Genomic DNA, 18,864 nt, shown 5'->3' with positions numbered 1-18,864 from the left:
GACTTCCTGTGCTATGCAGCATGATATTGTTTTAAAGAATATGCCACCCTGTATGTTACCAGAGTTAAATTCTGGTAGATGACCTACCAAAATGTAACTCTGGGGGATCAGACATTATCACATCTGGTAATTACTGCATGTGATAAAGTGCACTTTACTAATAATTCTATATATTCCGGGGAATTAATAGAAAATACAGATAACGGTGGTTGATGGGTGCAGGGGAATTGTTTTTGGGTCCACTGTACCTCACCCTTTTGTTAGACCTGTCAGTCTTAGAGTGGTCTTCCCCCAAATTGTTTGCCCTCCTGCTCCATTTTTGCTCATCTTGTTTTTGCTGGCCTTAGGACTCTGCATACTTTACCACTGCTGTCTGATGTGCTCGATTTGAGCTGGGCTTGGGTTTGGGGATGAGAATTTTGCAGCGACTGGCCTAGGCCTATCAATCTTTGCTCATGGTACGCCTTCAGGTGGCATTGGTCTGCCATGTGGCCCATTCTGTGACAGTAGTAGCAATCTTAGAGATGTGGCTGCTGCCAGCCTCTTTGACCTCTGCCCCTACAACTGAGTGAAAACGCTTTGGAATTCAAGGGCAGAGCTCCCTTCAAAACAGGTGCTATTTGCACGCTTGTGGACAATACAGCCCCCTCAAGGGCAGTCTTTTTTTAAACTAATGTCAGACCAGCTTAGCAGTGTCTCTTTAGGCTTGCTCATGTTTTTCCCTGTCCTTTTCCTGTTTCTTGCTGTAGCAATGTAATTGGTGGGCCTGTATTGGCCGCCAAGGTTAGGTGTCTAATTTTTTTAAGCTGTCCACCCCACTCTGTATTTCAGTGGGCACTCCTCTTTTGAGAATGTTGTAGAAAAATGCAACCTTCGGGCCATATCAGTCCATGGCTGTCCTGTCGCTTGACCAAATCATTCCCTCATTCTGTCCAGAAAGTTGGTCACGGTTTCCCCGAAGTTTCATGTACTCTGCCATTAATCCTCCTACATCTGGGCGGTCAGGAAACATTTTCCTCTGGGCAGTCCGATCGGGTGTCTGAATGAACTGAATGTTGCCCGTCATGCTCGGTGCTGGTCAACGTGGCTGCTGGGTTGCTGGCTTAGAAAATACTGTTTTGGTCTGCTCTCCGGTGATGCAGCTGATCAGACACTGGACATCGGCTATTACCAGGTTTATTTCTGTGGTGCTTTCTCAAAATAGGAGATCCATTTTCCTGCCCCAGTGATTAATGAGGGCAGTGTTGTCCTGAGCCCTTCTTTGTCCATCTAGGCTCATGGCACATATGTGGTCCCTGGTGCCTTTCTGTAACAACTGGCATTTTTAGGCTTGGAGCTACTCCGCTGGCTTTTCTTCAGTGTAGTGCTCCCATCTTCTCAGGCATTCTTGCATGTAGGACAAGTTCCATCTATCATTCCTCCTGCATGCTGGATGCAGACTTCCACAATGGCCATATCCTCAGGTTTGAAGGATCCCTCCTCCAGCCAGGGTCTATCATACTGGCCCTTCCTTTCGGTCCAGTGGGCTAACAGGTGGCAAAATTGTCACCCGAACACCTCACCGCCTTCTTTAGATACTGTCTCTCTAGCTTGTTTGACTGGCATGTTCAGACTGAGTGACAGACATCCTCGTCCATTGCTCTCCTAGTGTGTGTGAGGAGGAGTCCTTTTGCATCTCCTGTGTCTTAATTGAGTTTGGGCTAGGCTACCCTGATCTCTTATTTCTTGGTGTTCCATCTCCTACACTGATGACCTGGCCTTGTTCCTGCTCCCCATTAGGGCCTCTTTTCTGGTTCTATTTCAGGCTCCTCTTCATGTGGAACCCAGAGCCTGGCTTGTCTCTGCTCTGGGGGAATGTGTGTTGCTCTGCTATTCCTCTGTGCTTCCCAGGCAAGACCATTTTCTCTCTCCATTCTTAACCCATGCTTCTTCTCTATTTCCACCTAGGCTGCCTCCTTTGCTCAGTGCTGTACGCAATTCTGCTTGGTAGGAAACTGTCCTCCAGCTCACTTCCTGTGGTTTCTTCCGCTGCCTGAGAAACCCTGGGAGAGAGTACCCTGTGGCTCCCCCCTCAGTGTCAGATCCTGGAGCCTGGGACCTCTTTCCTCCCCCCTACTGATGGTATCACTATTCAGTATTGCTACGAACCTCCAGTTACCTGAGAGCGCATTACCGGATGAGTTGGAGTGCAGGTTTCCCATGCCACTGGGGCTTGGTGGGTTGCATATGGATGGGGTCGAACTTCAGAGAATCAAAGCACCAAACTGGGATGAGGATGGAATTGTCTGGGTTTGCTGATCTGGCAACCTACTTTCCCTAGATCTAGTGGTTTGCTGCCTGGTGGGAGCCCTTAGGCTCCCTTGACCAGTGGATTGATGTAACCCAGAGCAGGAATGGCAGGGATGGCAGGCATCAGAGAGAACACCTTTGTGCCTATGTATGGTGGGGAGGTGTGGACGCCTTGCTTGCGAGTTCTGGAACAGGATTGTAGATTGGGGCCACCTTAAAGACGGCCCAAAGTTCTAACAGTGCCTCTCCATTTGCCTACTTCTGCCTTACATTCTTGGTCTGAATGTGAGTCCTTGTGTGTTTTATTATGTTGGTGTTGAAGGTTCCTCACTCTGGCCAGTGGAACGCATGCATCTTAGTGTGTGTGTGCCATTCACGGCAAAATTTATCTAGCTTTTTAGCCTGCAGGGGTAACCAAGTTTGCATGTAGTTTAACAGCGACTCCATGATGAGTTGGGAACTTTTTAAGGGACTGGTACCCTTCTAACTTCTCAAGACTGTTTAGATAATCCTAAATTCTACTCTGCTCATGGGGAAATATGGACAAGGGATTATGCTGGCAATAGCTACTTTATTACGAGCTCTGTTTTGACAAAAGATGCATCAAGCAAACTTAGTACATAAAACAACACATATGATAAATAGCAACCTATAAGAAAGTGCAATGGTTTATTCAAAACTTTATGAATTGTTTTTAGTAGCGGAACAGCAAAATGTGAACAAGACTTTTTAATATGCACATAGAATCGTGAACTGGACTTACATTTCAATATAGAACACAGTTGCAATAATGTAGATTTTCCTAGTATTTATGACGGAAAGTCTTAATTTTATTAAAGACACGGAGGCGAGTATTATGCCTTCTTTTCTTGCTTTATTTTAAATAGCAGCAAGATAAGCAAAGAACTACAAATACCCAGAAGGCCCAGCAGAAAACTACTGGCCAATGGGGATCGAATAAACAAACAATGGACCAATCACAACCAGGATAGTATATATGGCCATCCCTGACCACACGAAGTCCTCTTTTCTTGTGCGAGAAGTCAAAGAGAATGCATAAACAATGGAAAAATAGAAACTAAAATGCACACAGTCATAATCCAAGCCAAAATATCCTGTAGGAAACCCAAGACTGCAGGAAAACGCTGGAGGAGAGTCCCCGATGAAGAAAGAACATCCACTGGAGCAGATGCAGGTTCAGTTGGAGGTCGGTGGTAAAGCCGGAGTTCCTAAGGGCGGGAAAAACAGACAGAATTAGTAGAATAGAGGTGAGATAATACTCGCCTCCGTGTCTTTAATAAAATTAAGACTTTCCGTCATAAATACTAGGAAAATCTACATTTTATGTCAAGAACGGAGGCTCCTATTATGCTTGTTCAAAGCATATTAACAACAACAGAAGAAGCAGAAACAACAGGTTTGCAATAAAACGTTTTGAAAATAGCATCATTAGACCAATCTGCTGATTTCAGGATATCCTCCAAACGAGAGCCTGCCCAAAAGGCTTTAGAGGCCATGGCACCCCTGGCCGAGTGTGCACCAAAAGCAGTAACATCAATGCCCGCAAGGGACATGATCCACCTCACCCAACGGGCTAAAGTGGCAGAGGACACAGGGAGATGGGGTTTACGAAAAGAAATGAGCAATTGCGAATGTGAGGAAGACCTGAGACCAGCAGTTTTTTGTTCATAACTCTTTAAACATAGTCCAACACAAAGTTGGGGCTGTGAAGGAAAATAAGGATAAAACACAGATTGTATATTGGTTTTGGTACGCCGGTGAACCTGAAACAAAACACCAGAAGGTGAAAACTGTCTGGAAGACAAATCCAAAGCTCTGACATCAGAGACACGTTTGATTGAAATTAAACATAACAACATGGTAAGTTTGGCTGACAACATTTTGAGAGAAAGAGCATCATTTGCAGGCCATGAAATAAACTATTTGAACACCAAATTAACATCCCACAAAAAGGAATACTTAGCCAACGGAGGTTTTGAAAATCGAACTCCACGAAGCAGGCGACACACCAAAGGGTGGGAACCCACAGGCTTATTGTCAATAGGACAATGATTCAAAGAGATAGCAGATCTGTACAGATTAACCGTGCGATAGGACTTACCCGCACTAGCTTCGGAAGCCAAAAAATTAACCACGAGGCTTAAAGGAGCTGAAAAGGGATCGACAGACCGTTCCATACACCAGCTTGCCCATAAAGACCAAGCGGACTTGTAGGCTCTGGAGGTGCCAGGGGCCCAAGCTCTGCTGATAAAGATTGAAGCCTCCTGTGAAATGAAGACGTCAGGCGCGGAAGACCGGAGATCCTCCAAGCGGACAGAACTAGAGATCTGTCCAGAATCAAGGCGTGTGGAAGTCCCTGAGGATCTAGCAGGAGATCTTCGCTGAAGGGAAGCAGCACCGGAAAGTCCACCGCGAGCTCCAAGAGAGAGGGGAACCAGATTTGGGCTTGCCAGAAAGGAGCCAGGAGAACCAGGGATGTCGACTGACGACGAACCTGGGCCAGAACCCTGTTGATCATTACGAACGGAGGAAACGCATAATTGAGAGACAGAGACCAATCCTGCAGGAATGCATCCGTCGCGAGAGCAAGAGGGTCCGGTCTCCAGCTGAAGAAAGCGGGAAGTTGGGAATTGAGCCGGGAAGCGAAGAGATCGATAGAAAAGGGACCCCATTTCTGGGAGAGAGAAAGAAAGACAGAGGGAAGCAGCTTCCAATCGCTTGAATCTCGAAGGTATCGAGAGTGCCAATCTGCGATGGCGTTGAGACTGCCCGGGAGATATTCCGCTCGGAGAGATAGCTTGTGTTGAAGACAGAAGTGCCAAAGGCTCTTTGCAAGTTCCGCCAGCGGTTTTGATTTTGTGCCACCTAGATGGTTTATGTAGCGAACCGCAGAAACATTGTCCATCCGAAGGAGGATGGAACAACTTGCTTTGTTTTTTGCCAGACTGCGGATTGCAAAGGAGCCTGCCAGCATCTCTAAACAGTTTATGTGCAATGACGACTCCTCTGGAGACCATGTACCTCCAGTCGAGATTGAACCACATCGGGCGCCCCAACCCGACAGGCTGGCATCTGATTCTAATACAAGATCGGGGGCCGTTGCAAAAATCGTTCTCCCGTTCCACGCATCTAAATGGTCTATCCACCATTGTAACTCGAGACGAGATTCTTGGTCCAGCTGGACAAGATCCGAGTACGCCAAGCCTTGGCGCAGATGACGAATCTTCAAGCGCTGCAGAGCTCGATAGTGCAGAGGTCCTGGAAAGATCGCTTGAATGGAGGCTGACAGAAGGCCTACGACCCTTGCAAGCGAACGAAGAGACACCTCGGAAAGGCGAAGAATTTGACATAATTCCGACCGAATGGCTGAAACTTTGGAGTTCGGGAGATAAAGAGATGCCGTGGAAGAGTCCACTCGGAAGCCCAGAAATTCCACACTCTGGGAAGGGACTAACATAGATTTCTCGGAATTGATGAGGAAACCCAGATCCAGAAGGAGGGACTGAGCAATCTCGAGGTGAGAAAGAAGAGTCTGCATGTCGGAGTGCATGATCAAGATATCGTCGAGATAAATGATGAGACGAATACCGAGGGAGCGCAGATGGGACACCACTGGCCTCATCACTTTGGTGAAGCACCAAGGAGCGGAAGAAAGTCCGAAAGGAAGAGAACAAAATCGGTAAGTGACGCCGGACCACTGAAATTGTAGAAATTTGGTGTGGGCCTCGTGTATAGGAATTGAAAGATATGCGTCCTGTAGATCGAGCCTGACCATCCAATCGGATTGGCGTAACGTATCCCTGAGATGGAGAATGGTCTCCATCTTGAAGTGGCGATAAACCACGAACTGGTTGAACCACTTGAGATTGATGACTGGACGAACTTTTTTGTTCTTTTTTCGAACCAAAAAGAGGGAGCTTAGAAAACCTGAGGGATCGAAGGGAGCGACAAGGATGGCTTGTTTGTGAAGAAGACTTTGGATCTCCTGTGAGACTAGCAGAGCCACGTCTGCGGAAAAAACCAACGGAGGAGGAAAAATAGACTGGAAAGGCTGAGCGTAAAACTCGATGAGATAGCCTTGAACGGAATTGAGGACCCAGGGATCCGCCGTGAGCGCGCGCCACCTGTGAAGAAAAAGAGCAAGACGTCCTCCGATAGGAGGGGGAGGGCTCACCTTGGTTGTTGACGTTGTTGTTGTGGGCGCGGAAACCTTTTTGTCCTCGACCCCTGAAGCCACGACCTCTTTGGGGGTAGAACTGTGGCTTGAAGTCTTGATAGCCGGAGTTGGCTGCGCCTCTGGAACCTTGGTTCGGGTAACCGCGGCCGGAAGAGCGGTTCCTGCCTCTGCCGGCCCTGCCAAAAACCCGAGGGGTAAACACTTTTTTGATAGAAAATTGCGCTTTGTCTAAAGAAGCAAAAGTGGACACGTAACGGCTGAGGTCCTTGACAAGGGAATCGCCAAACAAAAGGCCGTCAGCCTTGACACCCGGATCCTGGGTAGCTAGGTTGGCCAACTTCGGATCCAATTTGATCAACAGTCCTTTACGGCGCTCATGAGTGATCGCTGCATTGGCATTACCTAACAGGCAAAAGGAGCGTTGAAGCCACAAAGAGATTTCCTCCGGATCAAGGTCCGAACCTTCCAAGCGGGCCGTCTCCGCCATATCCAAAACCCGGGCCAAAGGGCCCACAACATCCAAAAGCTTGTCCTGGCAAGTGGACCAGGCTTTATCCACACCCCTGCGGGGATCCTTGCCAAACTTCGAGAAGAAAGTAAGAAGGGGTTGATCAATTGAAGGGGTAACGGTGACATGACAAGGAAGGGAAGGTTTTGGACACTCAGACTTGAGCTTAGCACGAACAGACTTGTCCAAAGGCAGACGGAGCTTGGAGGAGATGTATTCACCCACATGAGGAGTGGGGAACCACTCAGTAGAATTGGGATGTCTGATAGAAGAGGGGTCAAACATAGGCTGGCCCTCCGAATCCAAAACAGGTTCAGACGCAAAAGCATCCAATCTCGCTTTCTTGGGGGAAGGAGAATCAAGCAAGTGAAGTAGACCAGTCGAATCATCTGTGTCACCCATATCATCATCATCATCATCCGTGTCAGGAATTGTATCAATGACCAGCTTCTTAGGAACCTCCACATTTTTTGTCTTAGATTTACTCTTAGACGTAGCAAACTTTAACCCCTCCTTGCTAGGAGGCCTGGGAGGAACCACGTCCTCAACCAAATGCGAGGAGGCCTCGCGACCCAACAGTGACACTTTTTTAGGCAGAGAAGTGGAAGGAACCAGTTTACGCTTTCTGCTATCCCCCGCAGAATGGGCCAAAGCTTTGGTCATGAGGCTTATAAGGGAATTTTCCATGTGTCTGGACACACGAGACATAGAAGCCTCCACAGCAGTCTCCACTGAATTATTAATGAAATAACTGAGGTCTGACTTGAAAGCCTCGCTTTCCTCATTATCCAGCTCTGGAGAGCTTGTATTTTCCATTGCAGCAAAAACGGTAGGGAAAGGGTTAAAGCAGAGAGGAAAGGGGGCGGAAACGGGCCGGAATGGCAGGGAGACACTCCCCTGGGGGCGGACACCGCGTTGTGCAAGCAGCGGTAAACACACGAGCAGCAGGGAGCCACGGAGCACTGTGAGGGAACAGCCGGTAAGGCGGGAAGCGTGCGCAGCGGGAGAAACCAAGCGCTGACACACGTGAGGGGGGGGGGTCCGAAAACGGGGCAAAATCAAGTCGGAATCAAGGCCGACCAGCCAGAAGAGCGCGAACGCTCGTAAAGCACAACAGCAATTTTTGGCAACAAACGGAGCATAAATAAGACACAGCCAACGCAATAAACGCGCAATAACTGTGAAATATATAAGAGGAAAAGAAAATGCGACTTATCTTTCTGCGTAGCAGCAAGAAAAGAGGACTTCGTGTGGTCAGGGATGGCCATATATACTATCCTGGTTGTGATTGGTCCATTGTTTGTTTATTCGATCCCCATTGGCCAGTAGTTTTCTGCTGGGCCTTCTGGGTATTTGTAGTTCTTTGCTTATCTTGCTGCTATTTAAAATAAAGCAAGAAAAGAAGGCATAATAGGAGCCTCCGTTCTTGACATAAAATTTATCAGCACCACAACATCAAGAAACCAGTATCATGTTCGTAGCTTAGACAGATTTAAAGCAATGTTTACATGCCAGGAGAGAGTGCACAAACTGGAGCCCAGGCAGGCACCATGATCTCACATGGATTAACCAGGGGCTCTTCGGGTGCCTCAAGGGTCGTTAGGGCAGTGTGGGGGGTGGGGCACAGCGCGCCCCTCAGGAGAGAGCGGGGCGACCCACATAGACACATTGAGATGCTCAGCTGCTCTCTCGGAGAGATCCATGGTCGTCACCGTCCACCCTGAATACCAAGTTACTGCTTTTCACCGAGCGCTCCAAGCCCGGGTGTGGGGGAGGGGAGCCATTAGCTCCACAAGCCGGAAAGGCGGGTGGCTAGCCAAGAGGAGTCATGCATAGCTGCCAATGTTTCAGATTGATATGTGTGACATCTTCATAATTTCAGCGTTATTATGACTCACATTTCAACAATAATGAGTGACACTTTCTTGCAAGCAAAAACAAGCAATTAAAAGGAGGGAAATAAATAAATATCAGAAATTGTGGTGTCTGTTAAGCTGCCGCATGCAAGACCGCTGTTTGAGAGTGGTAAGTGAGCACAATAATGGTTGTCTAGGGCATGTATTCCATGAGTGGACAATGTGCATGATTTTTTTAACAGGTAATTGTTAGAACTGGGATTTCTGGTTGGCTAAGGCTTGCGCCAAAGCCAGGCAGAAACCACTACATACCAAAGATAACCCCTACTCACCCCCTTGGTAGCTTGGCACTAGCAGACAGGCTTATCCTGGAGGCAATGTGTAAAGCATTTGCGCACGCACACAGCAACAACATCCCAGGTACACTACAAAAGGAACTCCACACAAGGTTATATCAAAATAACTTTTGTATTCTCAAAACACATCAGATAGTAATCACACAATATACATTGTGCCAACTGGCACGGGCAATATTGACAAGGGATTATTTACACAGGACAGGGCCACGTGGGCCAGGTTCAACACTTGGCAGAAATTGGTACAAGTAAAAATAGATCATAAACCTGTAACCAGTAACCACTGGTAATTACTGTACTCCACCTCAACCTGTGACATAAACTACATTATGCACAGTCACCTCTGGCATGAATTACATTCTGCGCCAACCTATCCAGCATAAACACATTATGCAGTCTCCTCACTAGTCTAAACGGTGTACAACCTTTACAACGCAACTTTTACCACGCAGTGCCTTTACGACGCAACTTTTACAACGCAAACCATTACAACGCATTGCGCTGGGGGGCGCTCTAGGATAGGGAATATATTTAATTTACTATCCAACACTTTCCCCACTATCCACGGGGACTGGAGTTGGAATAGTAAATTAAATAAATCACTATCCAGTGCCTAAAAGCACTATGCTTTGTAATGGTATTCGTTGTAAATACCGCGTTGTAAAGGCATGCGATGTAAAAGTATGCGTTGTAACGTCATACATCCGTCTAAACACATTAGACCCTACCTCCTAAGTATAACTCACATTAGGGGTGTAACTCACACAGTGAAACATAACCTCACTAGCATAACCACATGGAATGCAAAATAACATCATAACCATAAACCACAGTTTTAGAGGTTTCAACCACAGGGTGCGCAAAACATACTAAATGCATTACATTTCCTAGCACCACATTACTTTGGCGCATATCAATCACATTAGGGCCTTGCGTCCTATACCTCTACCAGTCCCCCTGGCCAACTGGCCATCTCCAAAGGGGCTCAAATGTCCTGTGTCCAGAATGTCAGGTCGCGCTGCCAAAGCAGTGCCAGCCAGGGGTGCGCCATCTGCGCAAACCTAAACGTTGCAGCTGCCCACTACTTGCTGGGCAGCTGAGAACAAGAATAGCGCCTAAACGCTGCAGCTGGCACTAAGTGCTGCGCAGCTGTGGAGGGTCAAGGTAGGGGCAAAGGGAGTGAGTCTCACTCCTGGGTTCACCAAGAACATGTCCCCTAGAAAGAAAGACCTAAACGGTGCAGCTTCCCACTACTTGCTGGGCAGCTGTAAAAGCAGAACTGCAGCATGGGCCCTCTCTGTCCCTTTAGAACAAAACTGCGCCCAAACGTTGGAGCCCTCGAGGCTCTAGAATAAATGCTGCGGGGCGTTGGAGCCGTGGCTGACTCTGGCAAGACTCTGCCTCATGGAGCACATGGGCTCCTAGAACAACTCTGCACTACTTGTAGAGTGCACTGGCTGCTAATATCACCATGTTGTACTTAAAAAACTGCGGAGCGCTGGAGCCACATGGGGCTCTGTAAAATAAACAATGTACCCCTGTAAGCCATCTGGCTAGGGAAATAACTGGGGGGCCTGACACTGCCCCTGGGCCACTCTGGCCCTATAAGTATAAAACAATGCCCAATTGTTGGAGCGCACTGGCTCTGGGGGGACACTGGCCCCCGGATTGTCGGGACCTCAACTGGGCCCTTGAAACACCAGATGGGCATCAGTGGAGCGGCCCGCAACGGCGGGACTGTTCATACAAAATAAAAGGCCTCAGGCGCTTAAAAATGACCCTGTCACCATGGAGCCACACGGGGCTCTGAACTACTCCAGGTACACGGGGGAGCAGCCCACTGCTATACGGGTCTGCTCAGGCTCGTGCCGTCAACAGGCACCATCACCATGGACAGACCCGACTTACCGGTCTCTCCCGGAGGCGGCGATATCCTGCTCTGCCCGGACAGCACGGGAAGAGCTTCACTCTCCTTGATGCGGCCTCTGGGGCTCCCTTGGCTCATGGGAGCCCCGCACCACGACGTATCACACCAGGATGGGGCACCTTAGGTGCCTCTTCACCCAGTCCAGTCTTTATCCAGTCCCCCATCTCGGGACCGGGACTTTGCAAAAGGAGCCAGCCAGGCTCCAGGCTGCTTCCTCCCTCTTCCGGGGCTCCCTCACAGCTCATGGGAGCCCCGCAACTTCTTCCGGTCCAGCCGTCAGCCATAGGGTGGGTGCGGGGCTTCCCTCGGGGAAGGGCAAGTCCCGTCCCACGTCAGGCAGCTCCGCCTGACTTCCGGTTCGACTCAGGCTGCCGCGGTGATCATGTTAAAGGGGCAAAACGAGGGGTAGGCTCCCTCGAGGGCAAAAACAAAACAGTGTGGTGGGCATCCGCTGTGATGACGGCCAAAGTCACGGAAGCAGCTTGTAAAAGTGTGTCTAAGGCTTACCATTGTAGAGCCTGTGTGCAGTCTGGTACTGCCATGTTGACTGAGTACGTGCACCCACTTGCCAGTACCTAAACCTTCCCTTTTCTTCATATCAGACGCCCCTATGGTAGGCCCAAGGGCAGGGTGCATTGTAAGTATAAGGTAGGACAAGCCCTGGTGTGTGTGACATGTCCTAATAGTGAATTACAGCCATTTTCGTTTTTCACTATTGCAAGACTACCTGTTCTCCATAGGCCAGAAAGGGCAGTTAGATTATTACATTTTATAATCCTAACTGACTCAGGGAACACAGTAGACATTTGTGTTTAGTATGCCTGAACTTAGAATGATAAAATACATCTTTTAGTGAAGTTGGTTTTAACATTCTGTGTTTGAAAATACCACTTTTAGAAAGTAGGTATTTTCTTGTCTAACTAGCCAAGCCTGCCTCTACTAGGTTGTGTATTCCTTGTCTGGAGTTTGAGTGATAGGGGCTGGGGGGATTCCAGGAGAAAGGATGAGTCAGCCCAGTGGTGAATAGAGAGATCTGCATCTAGATGGGAGGGAGGAGTTGCACCTGGGACCTGAATAGGGCTGTGCCTTCCCTCCACAATGCTGGCTCCACCCCCTGTGGTGCGTCTGATATCTCTGCCTTGCACTGTGAAAGGTGAGAAGGAGTCATGTCAACAGAATGCTCCAGGGCTGTGCCTTCTCTCCACAATGCTGGCTCTACCTCCTGTGGAGCGTCTGATGTTTCTGCCCTGCACTGTGAAAGGAAAGAAGGAGTCATGTTAACAGAGTGCTCCAGGACTGACCAGAACTGGTTTGGATTAGGCAAAGGCCCCTCTGCCATCAGAGGACAAAGGATTTTGGGGTATAAGTATTGGGACCCTGATCCCAAGAATTTCTATCACTTTTGGACAAACAAGAAGAAACCTTTGCTGAGGAGAGGAACCTGAAGAAACTGAGGAGAGACTCAGCTGAAGTACTGCTTGGGGGATTGGCCTGCAGTGGTTGCCTGACTGCCAAAGAGAGGAGAAAGGGACTTTGTGTACATTCATCAACTTGTAATGAGATCTTGCCTCCTGCTGACGTCTCAGGGACAACAGACTTCAACCCCCAGCTCCCCAGAGTACCTTGGGAAGTGCCTGCTGCTGTTTTGGGCCTTCTGAGGGATTGCGTGTCGCAAGGAGCTGAACACGTGACTCAAGAGGAAGAAGCGTGTCGCCGTTGCTGCCGCTGCCGTTGCATTTCTGAACAAGGATGTCGCAGCTGTAGCTGACGCATTACACCACAGCGAGAGAAGTGTCTCGCACCGAAGAAGAAGTGTGTCGCCGTCGCATCTCTGAACAAGGGTGTTGCCGCTGTAGCGGATGCATTGCACTGCATCAAGAAAAGCGCCTCGCATCCACGGAGAAGCGTGCTGCCGTCGGAGCTGCTGTCGTCGCATCTCTGAACAAGGGTGTCGCCGCTGCAGTTGTCGCATCGAGCAGAAGCGTCTCGCATCGAGGGAGAAGAGTGTCGCCAGCAAAGCCGCCGTTGTCACATCTCTGAACAAGGGTGTTGCCGCTGCAGCTGACGCATCGAGCCGAGACTTCTCGCAACATCGGAGAAGCATGCCGCATCTGGAAGATCTTCACGTCTTTATTTCTTTGCACCAGAACTTTGCCGCATTTCCATCGCTGCAACACTTTTGTTGTGGAAACGTAATGCATCGCAAGGTACATTGACTTAAAGTGTCGCATTTTAAGAACTGAACAGAACTAAGCTAAAACTACCATTTTAAGTATAGTATTGTGGATTTTTTTTGTTTTTGGTCTTGTGTTAAATCTATATAAAGAATACTTATTTTTTATATTAAACCTGTGTGGTGTCCATTTGTAGCGTTGTCACTTGATTACTGTATGTGGGCACAAATGTTTTATATACTGTCTCTGAGATAAGCCTGTCTGCTTGTGCCATGCTATCAAGCGGGTGAGCAGGGGTTATTTTAGGAGTGTACCCCCTTACCCTGACTAGAGGCAAGGGTCCCTATTTGTCACAAGTACCTACCTGTGCCAAATAGAGACCCCCAAATCTAACAGTGGGGGTCGTGGGGGACACGTGGACAGTGTGCATGATGTTGATGTGCACCACACATGTAGCTTATGTGTGGCGATGTGCCTAGGGCATTAGTAGAAGTGTCCGTGAGACTGAGCACATTTTGGAAGCAGGCTGTACTCCTCCGGCAATTTAAATTTTTAACTCGCTGAGGACGCTTACTAAGTTAGGCTCACTTACTTCATTTTGCAGCAAGGGCGGCCAGTGAGAGCAGCTGCCATTCCGTACACCAGACGGCCTGGATTGCCTCTATGCCTGGTGGCTGGTCGTTGCTGCTGAGGCCGGTTGACTCTACTACCTGCTGTCCTGAGCCACAAGGAATTAACTATCTCTATGCTGGCCGCCGCAATGTACTGCAGCCTTGGGAATCATTTTTCCCCCCCACTGGTGGCTGGCAGGCCGCGCTAAACAAAACTACCTTAAACACATTAATAAACAAGTGAAGGAGTGCATGTCTAATATGCTTGCCTTTGTGTAATCAGGACTATGCAGGCACTTAAATTTTTTCTGCATCGTGAGGGTCGGCAAGAGCCAGCTAGTGGTGTCCAGCCACCTCAAACCGACTTGGACCTCACCTCGCCCACGGCATGTCTCAATGTCGGAGGACAACGAGGCTAAGAGAGATTATACCTTCTCCACAGAGAGAGTGAGTGGTTCGGGGTGGCGCCTCCCCGGGGTCCGGGCCTATGTGTGCGAGAGAGAGGAAGGACTGGAGCTGCAGAAGTTGTGTTGACTGACCCTGCTCTCGCCTTATCGACCTTTCAGAGAGCCTAGCATGCAGTAAACTCCTCCGATATCCGTGTTATTTAAAAAAAAAACAATGGTGCCACCCCAGGGGTCACACCCAGGGGTCATACATGCAGGCTTTGTCACGCCCAGTGGCCCAGGCGAATAACACCTCTCTCTTCCTTCAGATACTACCAGTGCTAAGAAAATAAATCTGGCCATTTGAAGAAGTACAGGTGGGTCGCCACCTTGCGTGGACACAATATGGGGCCAGTGGGTACGTGTCGATATCCCCGCATGGGGAGTGCGTGATCACTGTCTGTAGTGTGCATGTTGGGTTCTGATTGGCTGAGTGTTCCTAACTTAGTGCGAAGAATGCATGCCACTCCAGCCAAACATGTTTTATTGGAGCCAATCTCCTAAGAACATTGTGGTGTGGCTGCCTTTCTGTGGGATCGCTCTGGGTTTTCCTGTTAGCTCATTTGTCCAAGGGTTACATGTCACCCCACCTGTGATCGGTCAATCAGTTGGTTCAGGCCTAGATTGCATGGCCTGCCTTACCATGTATTTTTGGCTCGGGTTGATGGGGAGGTCAAATCGGGTGGATTCCACAACAGTGATCTGAGTTCATTGTTATATTTACATATATCATGGCATATATCAACATCGTTTTTTTCAATATTAACAGTGTCTAGAAGGGAGGGGCGTAGAGTATCATGGAGTGGAATAGAGGGGAGCAGCGAAGAGTGGCATAGAGTGAAGTAGAGTATGCTGTCATAGAGTGGAGTAGAATGGTGTAGATTAGAGTGGTATAGAGTGGAGTAGAGTAGGGTGTTATAGAGCAGAGTAGAGTGTCTTTGAGTGGAGTGGAGTGTTGTAGAGCAGAGTGTTGCAGAGTGGAGTGTCTTAGAGTGGAGGGTTTTAGAGTGTTGGGGCCAAGAGTGGAGTAGAGTGTCGTAGAGTGGAGTGATGTAAAGTGGAGTGGAGTAGAATGTCACAGATTGCAGTGTTGTAGAGTGTTGTAATGTGTCATAGCGTATTGTAGAGTGGAGGGGCATAGAGTTGAGGGTCATAGAGTGGAGCTGAATGCCATAGAGTGGAATATTTTAGAGTGTTTTGGAGTAGAGTCCTATTGTTGAGTGTCATAGAGTGGTGTACAGAGGAGTAGCGTAGAGTTGAGTCGGAGAGAGTAGAGTGCTGTGGTGTGTCATAGAGTAGAGTGTTGTGGAGTGAAGTGTCGTATAGTACAGTAGAATAGAATGGAGTGAAGTGATGTAGCTTAGAGTGCAGTAAAGTGTTGTAGAGTAGAGTAGAGTAGAGAGGCATAGAGTGGAGTAGAGTAGAATGGTGTACATTGGTGTAGAGTGGCATAGAGTGGTTTAGAGTGGTGTAGATTGGTGTAGAGTGAAGTGTCATAGAGTGCAATAGAGTTTCCTAGAGTGTCATAGAGCGGAGGTTCATAGCGGAGGGTCATAGAGCGGAGGGTTGCAGAGTGGAGGGGCATAAAGTGAAGGGGCACGGAGTGAAGTAAAGTGTCATAGAGTGAAGTAAAGTGTCAGAGTGGAGTAGCATGGAGTAAAGTGGCATACAGTGGAGTGGCATAGAGTGGAGTGTCATAGAGTGGAGTCTTATAGAGTGGAGTGTCATAGAGTGGAATGGAGTCGTAGAGTGGAGTGGACTGGCATAGAGTTAAGTGACATAGATTGAAAAAGCATGCAGTAGACTAGAGTGGAGGGGAGTGGTGTAAAGTAGAGTCAAGTACAGTGTCATAGAGGGAAGTAAAGTGGAGTGGAGTGGCATGGAGTTTAGTATAGTAGCATGGCATAGAGTGATGGAGAGTGGCATAGAAAAGAGTGTTGTAGATTGGCGTGGAGTGGCATAGAGTGGGGTGGGGTGGGGTGGAGTGGAGTGAAGTGAAGTGGCATAAAGGGGAGTAGAGTGGCATAGAGTGGAATAGAGTGGCATAGAGTGGAGTTGCATAGAATGGCATAGAGTGAAGGGGCATAGAGTGGCATAGACTGGAGTACAGTGTTGTAGATTGGATTGCCTTGGTGTGCTAGTGCACGGTCATTACAGACAACACATTTTCAATTGAATCGACTATTGCATTTGCCAAGACATACAGTTTTACTGATAAAACTATACAGTGCACAAATGATAATGTGTGGAAATTGCTCACCTAGTATCTTCATTTGTTTTGATTGTATTCAAATATTTGTATACAGCACACTTCAGAATTAAAACATAATGTGCTTCATTTGTGCTTTCGTAATTCTGATACAGTCTGAAATTTTGCACAGTTCATTTACAGCCTTTTAAATGTTGTTGTGTGCTAGAAAAAGCCTTTAGTTTCACTCCCCCCCACCAACTGTCAGAAAAAGTCTCTCAATTTGAAGTCAGAGAAAGAAATTAAACACTCAGCTCCCTTGTAACACAGCTTGACACTTGATCTCTGTCTTTGAATGCACACGAAATGTGAAAAGATGTAAAGGTTTGTTTACAGAAAGCGAGCACTCCTGGAAGAATACAGTAAACAGGCTACGCTCCACAGGGACAAAGACATGATGGACAGCCTAAAACAAATAACGCCTGCAAATAGAAAGCAAACAAACGTGAGCAACAAACCACTGAGCGAATGGTAATCAGTGGGCAGAATACATTAAGTCAGCTTCCAGAATGTTCCTAAAACGCCTTTAGCAAACCAGACAGCTTTGCTGTTTGGTAGGCTGCGACCTAAAAAGGGGAAATGGAATGCAGAGGCAACAGCAGGCATTTATCAGGTTTACTGGGAGATTCTAAATTAGCCCTCCTCCCCAAGGTTCACAGATTTACTTACAACATTGCTGTCCGAAACAATATATTCTTATGAGATTAGAAATGAGTTGTTGAAAAACTAAATGAATAAAACATCATATAAATGATTATAGTACGAATAAACATCAAAAACAAAGCGCTTTGAGAGTGCTGCAAATCGATATGCCAGCGATATATAAAGCAGGATAAAACATAAATTGAACTTCATATCTGAAAACAAGAATCTTTTGCAGCCGATCGTTTGACATATGCCTGAGTTTTTGGAAGAATAGTAACCGATCTTTGTTATTTAACTCACGCACGCGACAAATTCAGATATAACAAAATGAGTCTCCTGTTCACCCCGTCTAAAGCTAGAACGTGGGAATCTTGTACACACAAGGCACGAAAAAAACGCTGCCTCTTTTATTGATGTCTCTTTGAAGGGGGCACGGATATGTGAGGGACGGGAGAGTTCATGAAATTCCTGCCTGCACTTCATAAATCATGTCCTGTTTTTGAGCACAAGAAGATTATGCAGTTTCAAGAGTTACTTAGCAGTCACATTTCTCAGCGTTTTTTTATCCTTTAGTGAAATTAAAGAAGAACTGGAGGCTGGCATTGCAACTGAAGCCAGGATGAATTACACCACATCTTTTGCCTCTGGTGCTTTCTGCAGTTCCCTTTGTTGTCATGTCTGATTGTTTCATTGTATATGGCAGGTTAGACAGCAACGCACCCCTGTTATTGCCTTTCTCAGCGGTGGATTTTCGGCTCAGTCCCCCCTGGGGCAGCCACTCCCAGCTGCAGCTGGTGACGGGAATAGCTGCCGTGTTCATTTCTTGACGAGCTTCAGACAGGGACTCTCTAAAACTGGCGAATCAAGTGCGGACTGTGAGGCATTTATGAGGGAGGATCATGCTGGGTTGCTTTTGTACCAAGTTGAAATAGTATTTGCAAGAAAGTGGAAAATTAGTTGGGGTGGATGGTAGTCCACCACGAGTAATAATGTAATTTTTGTTAGGTCTGGTAAAGGTTTCAGTAATTTAAACCTGAGCTCAACTTTTAGTAGCTATGGCACAGAGCTGATAGGCTTAACTTAAGAAAATGTGTTAAATACCAACGTAGTTAAATAGTGCAAAATATAACACAATCAAAACCCTACTTCAATTTATTAAAATAGAGAATGATGTATTGGAAAAAAACGGACACCAAAATAACAAAAATTCAATTAGGGTATCCAGAGACTTACATTTTTAAATCTTTAAGTAAAAATGGTGCAAACAAACGTTAAAATTTAAATGGGCCATCAGGTTGCACTTGACTGGTACCTAGGTGCAATTTAAGGTCCATAGCAGTGGAGCATGGATCGGATACAGAAACCAGGTTCATCCTCGTCAGAGGTTTTACATTCTGACTTATGCCCTGATTACAAGTGCAGAGTTAAATTCCGATCCCTGTGTGTGAGGGTGCACAAATTGTGTAATAATTTTCACACCCTCTGAGTTTATCTCCTGATAAATTCTGGCAGGTCGAGCCTGTCTGAATCTCTCGCAGGAAAACGCTGGTATAAAAGGCAAAACACAGAATTTGGTGTGTAAATAATGATTTTGCATGTTATGTCT

At 47.4% G+C, this 18,864-nt stretch overlaps 1 protein-coding gene across 1 annotated transcript; it reads right to left on the bottom strand.

Moving 5' to 3' along the window:
* Positions 1 to 4,229: 4,229 nt before the first annotated feature.
* LOC144762219 (uncharacterized) lies at positions 4,230 to 7,703 on the bottom strand. The gene has a single exon (XM_078647368.1). The coding sequence runs from the start codon at positions 7,701 to 7,703 to the stop codon at positions 4,230 to 4,232; it is 3,474 nt and encodes a 1,157-aa protein (XP_078503494.1).
* Between the last annotated feature and the right edge of the window lie 11,161 nt (positions 7,704 to 18,864).

This window comes from Lissotriton helveticus, chromosome 6 (assembly GCF_964261635.1).
Source record: "Lissotriton helveticus chromosome 6, aLisHel1.1, whole genome shotgun sequence".
In the NCBI taxonomy this organism is placed as follows: Eukaryota; Metazoa; Chordata; class Amphibia; order Caudata; family Salamandridae; genus Lissotriton; species Lissotriton helveticus.
Note: the sequence above shows the minus strand (reverse complement) of the source record. Positions and strands in the feature narration are given on the sequence as shown.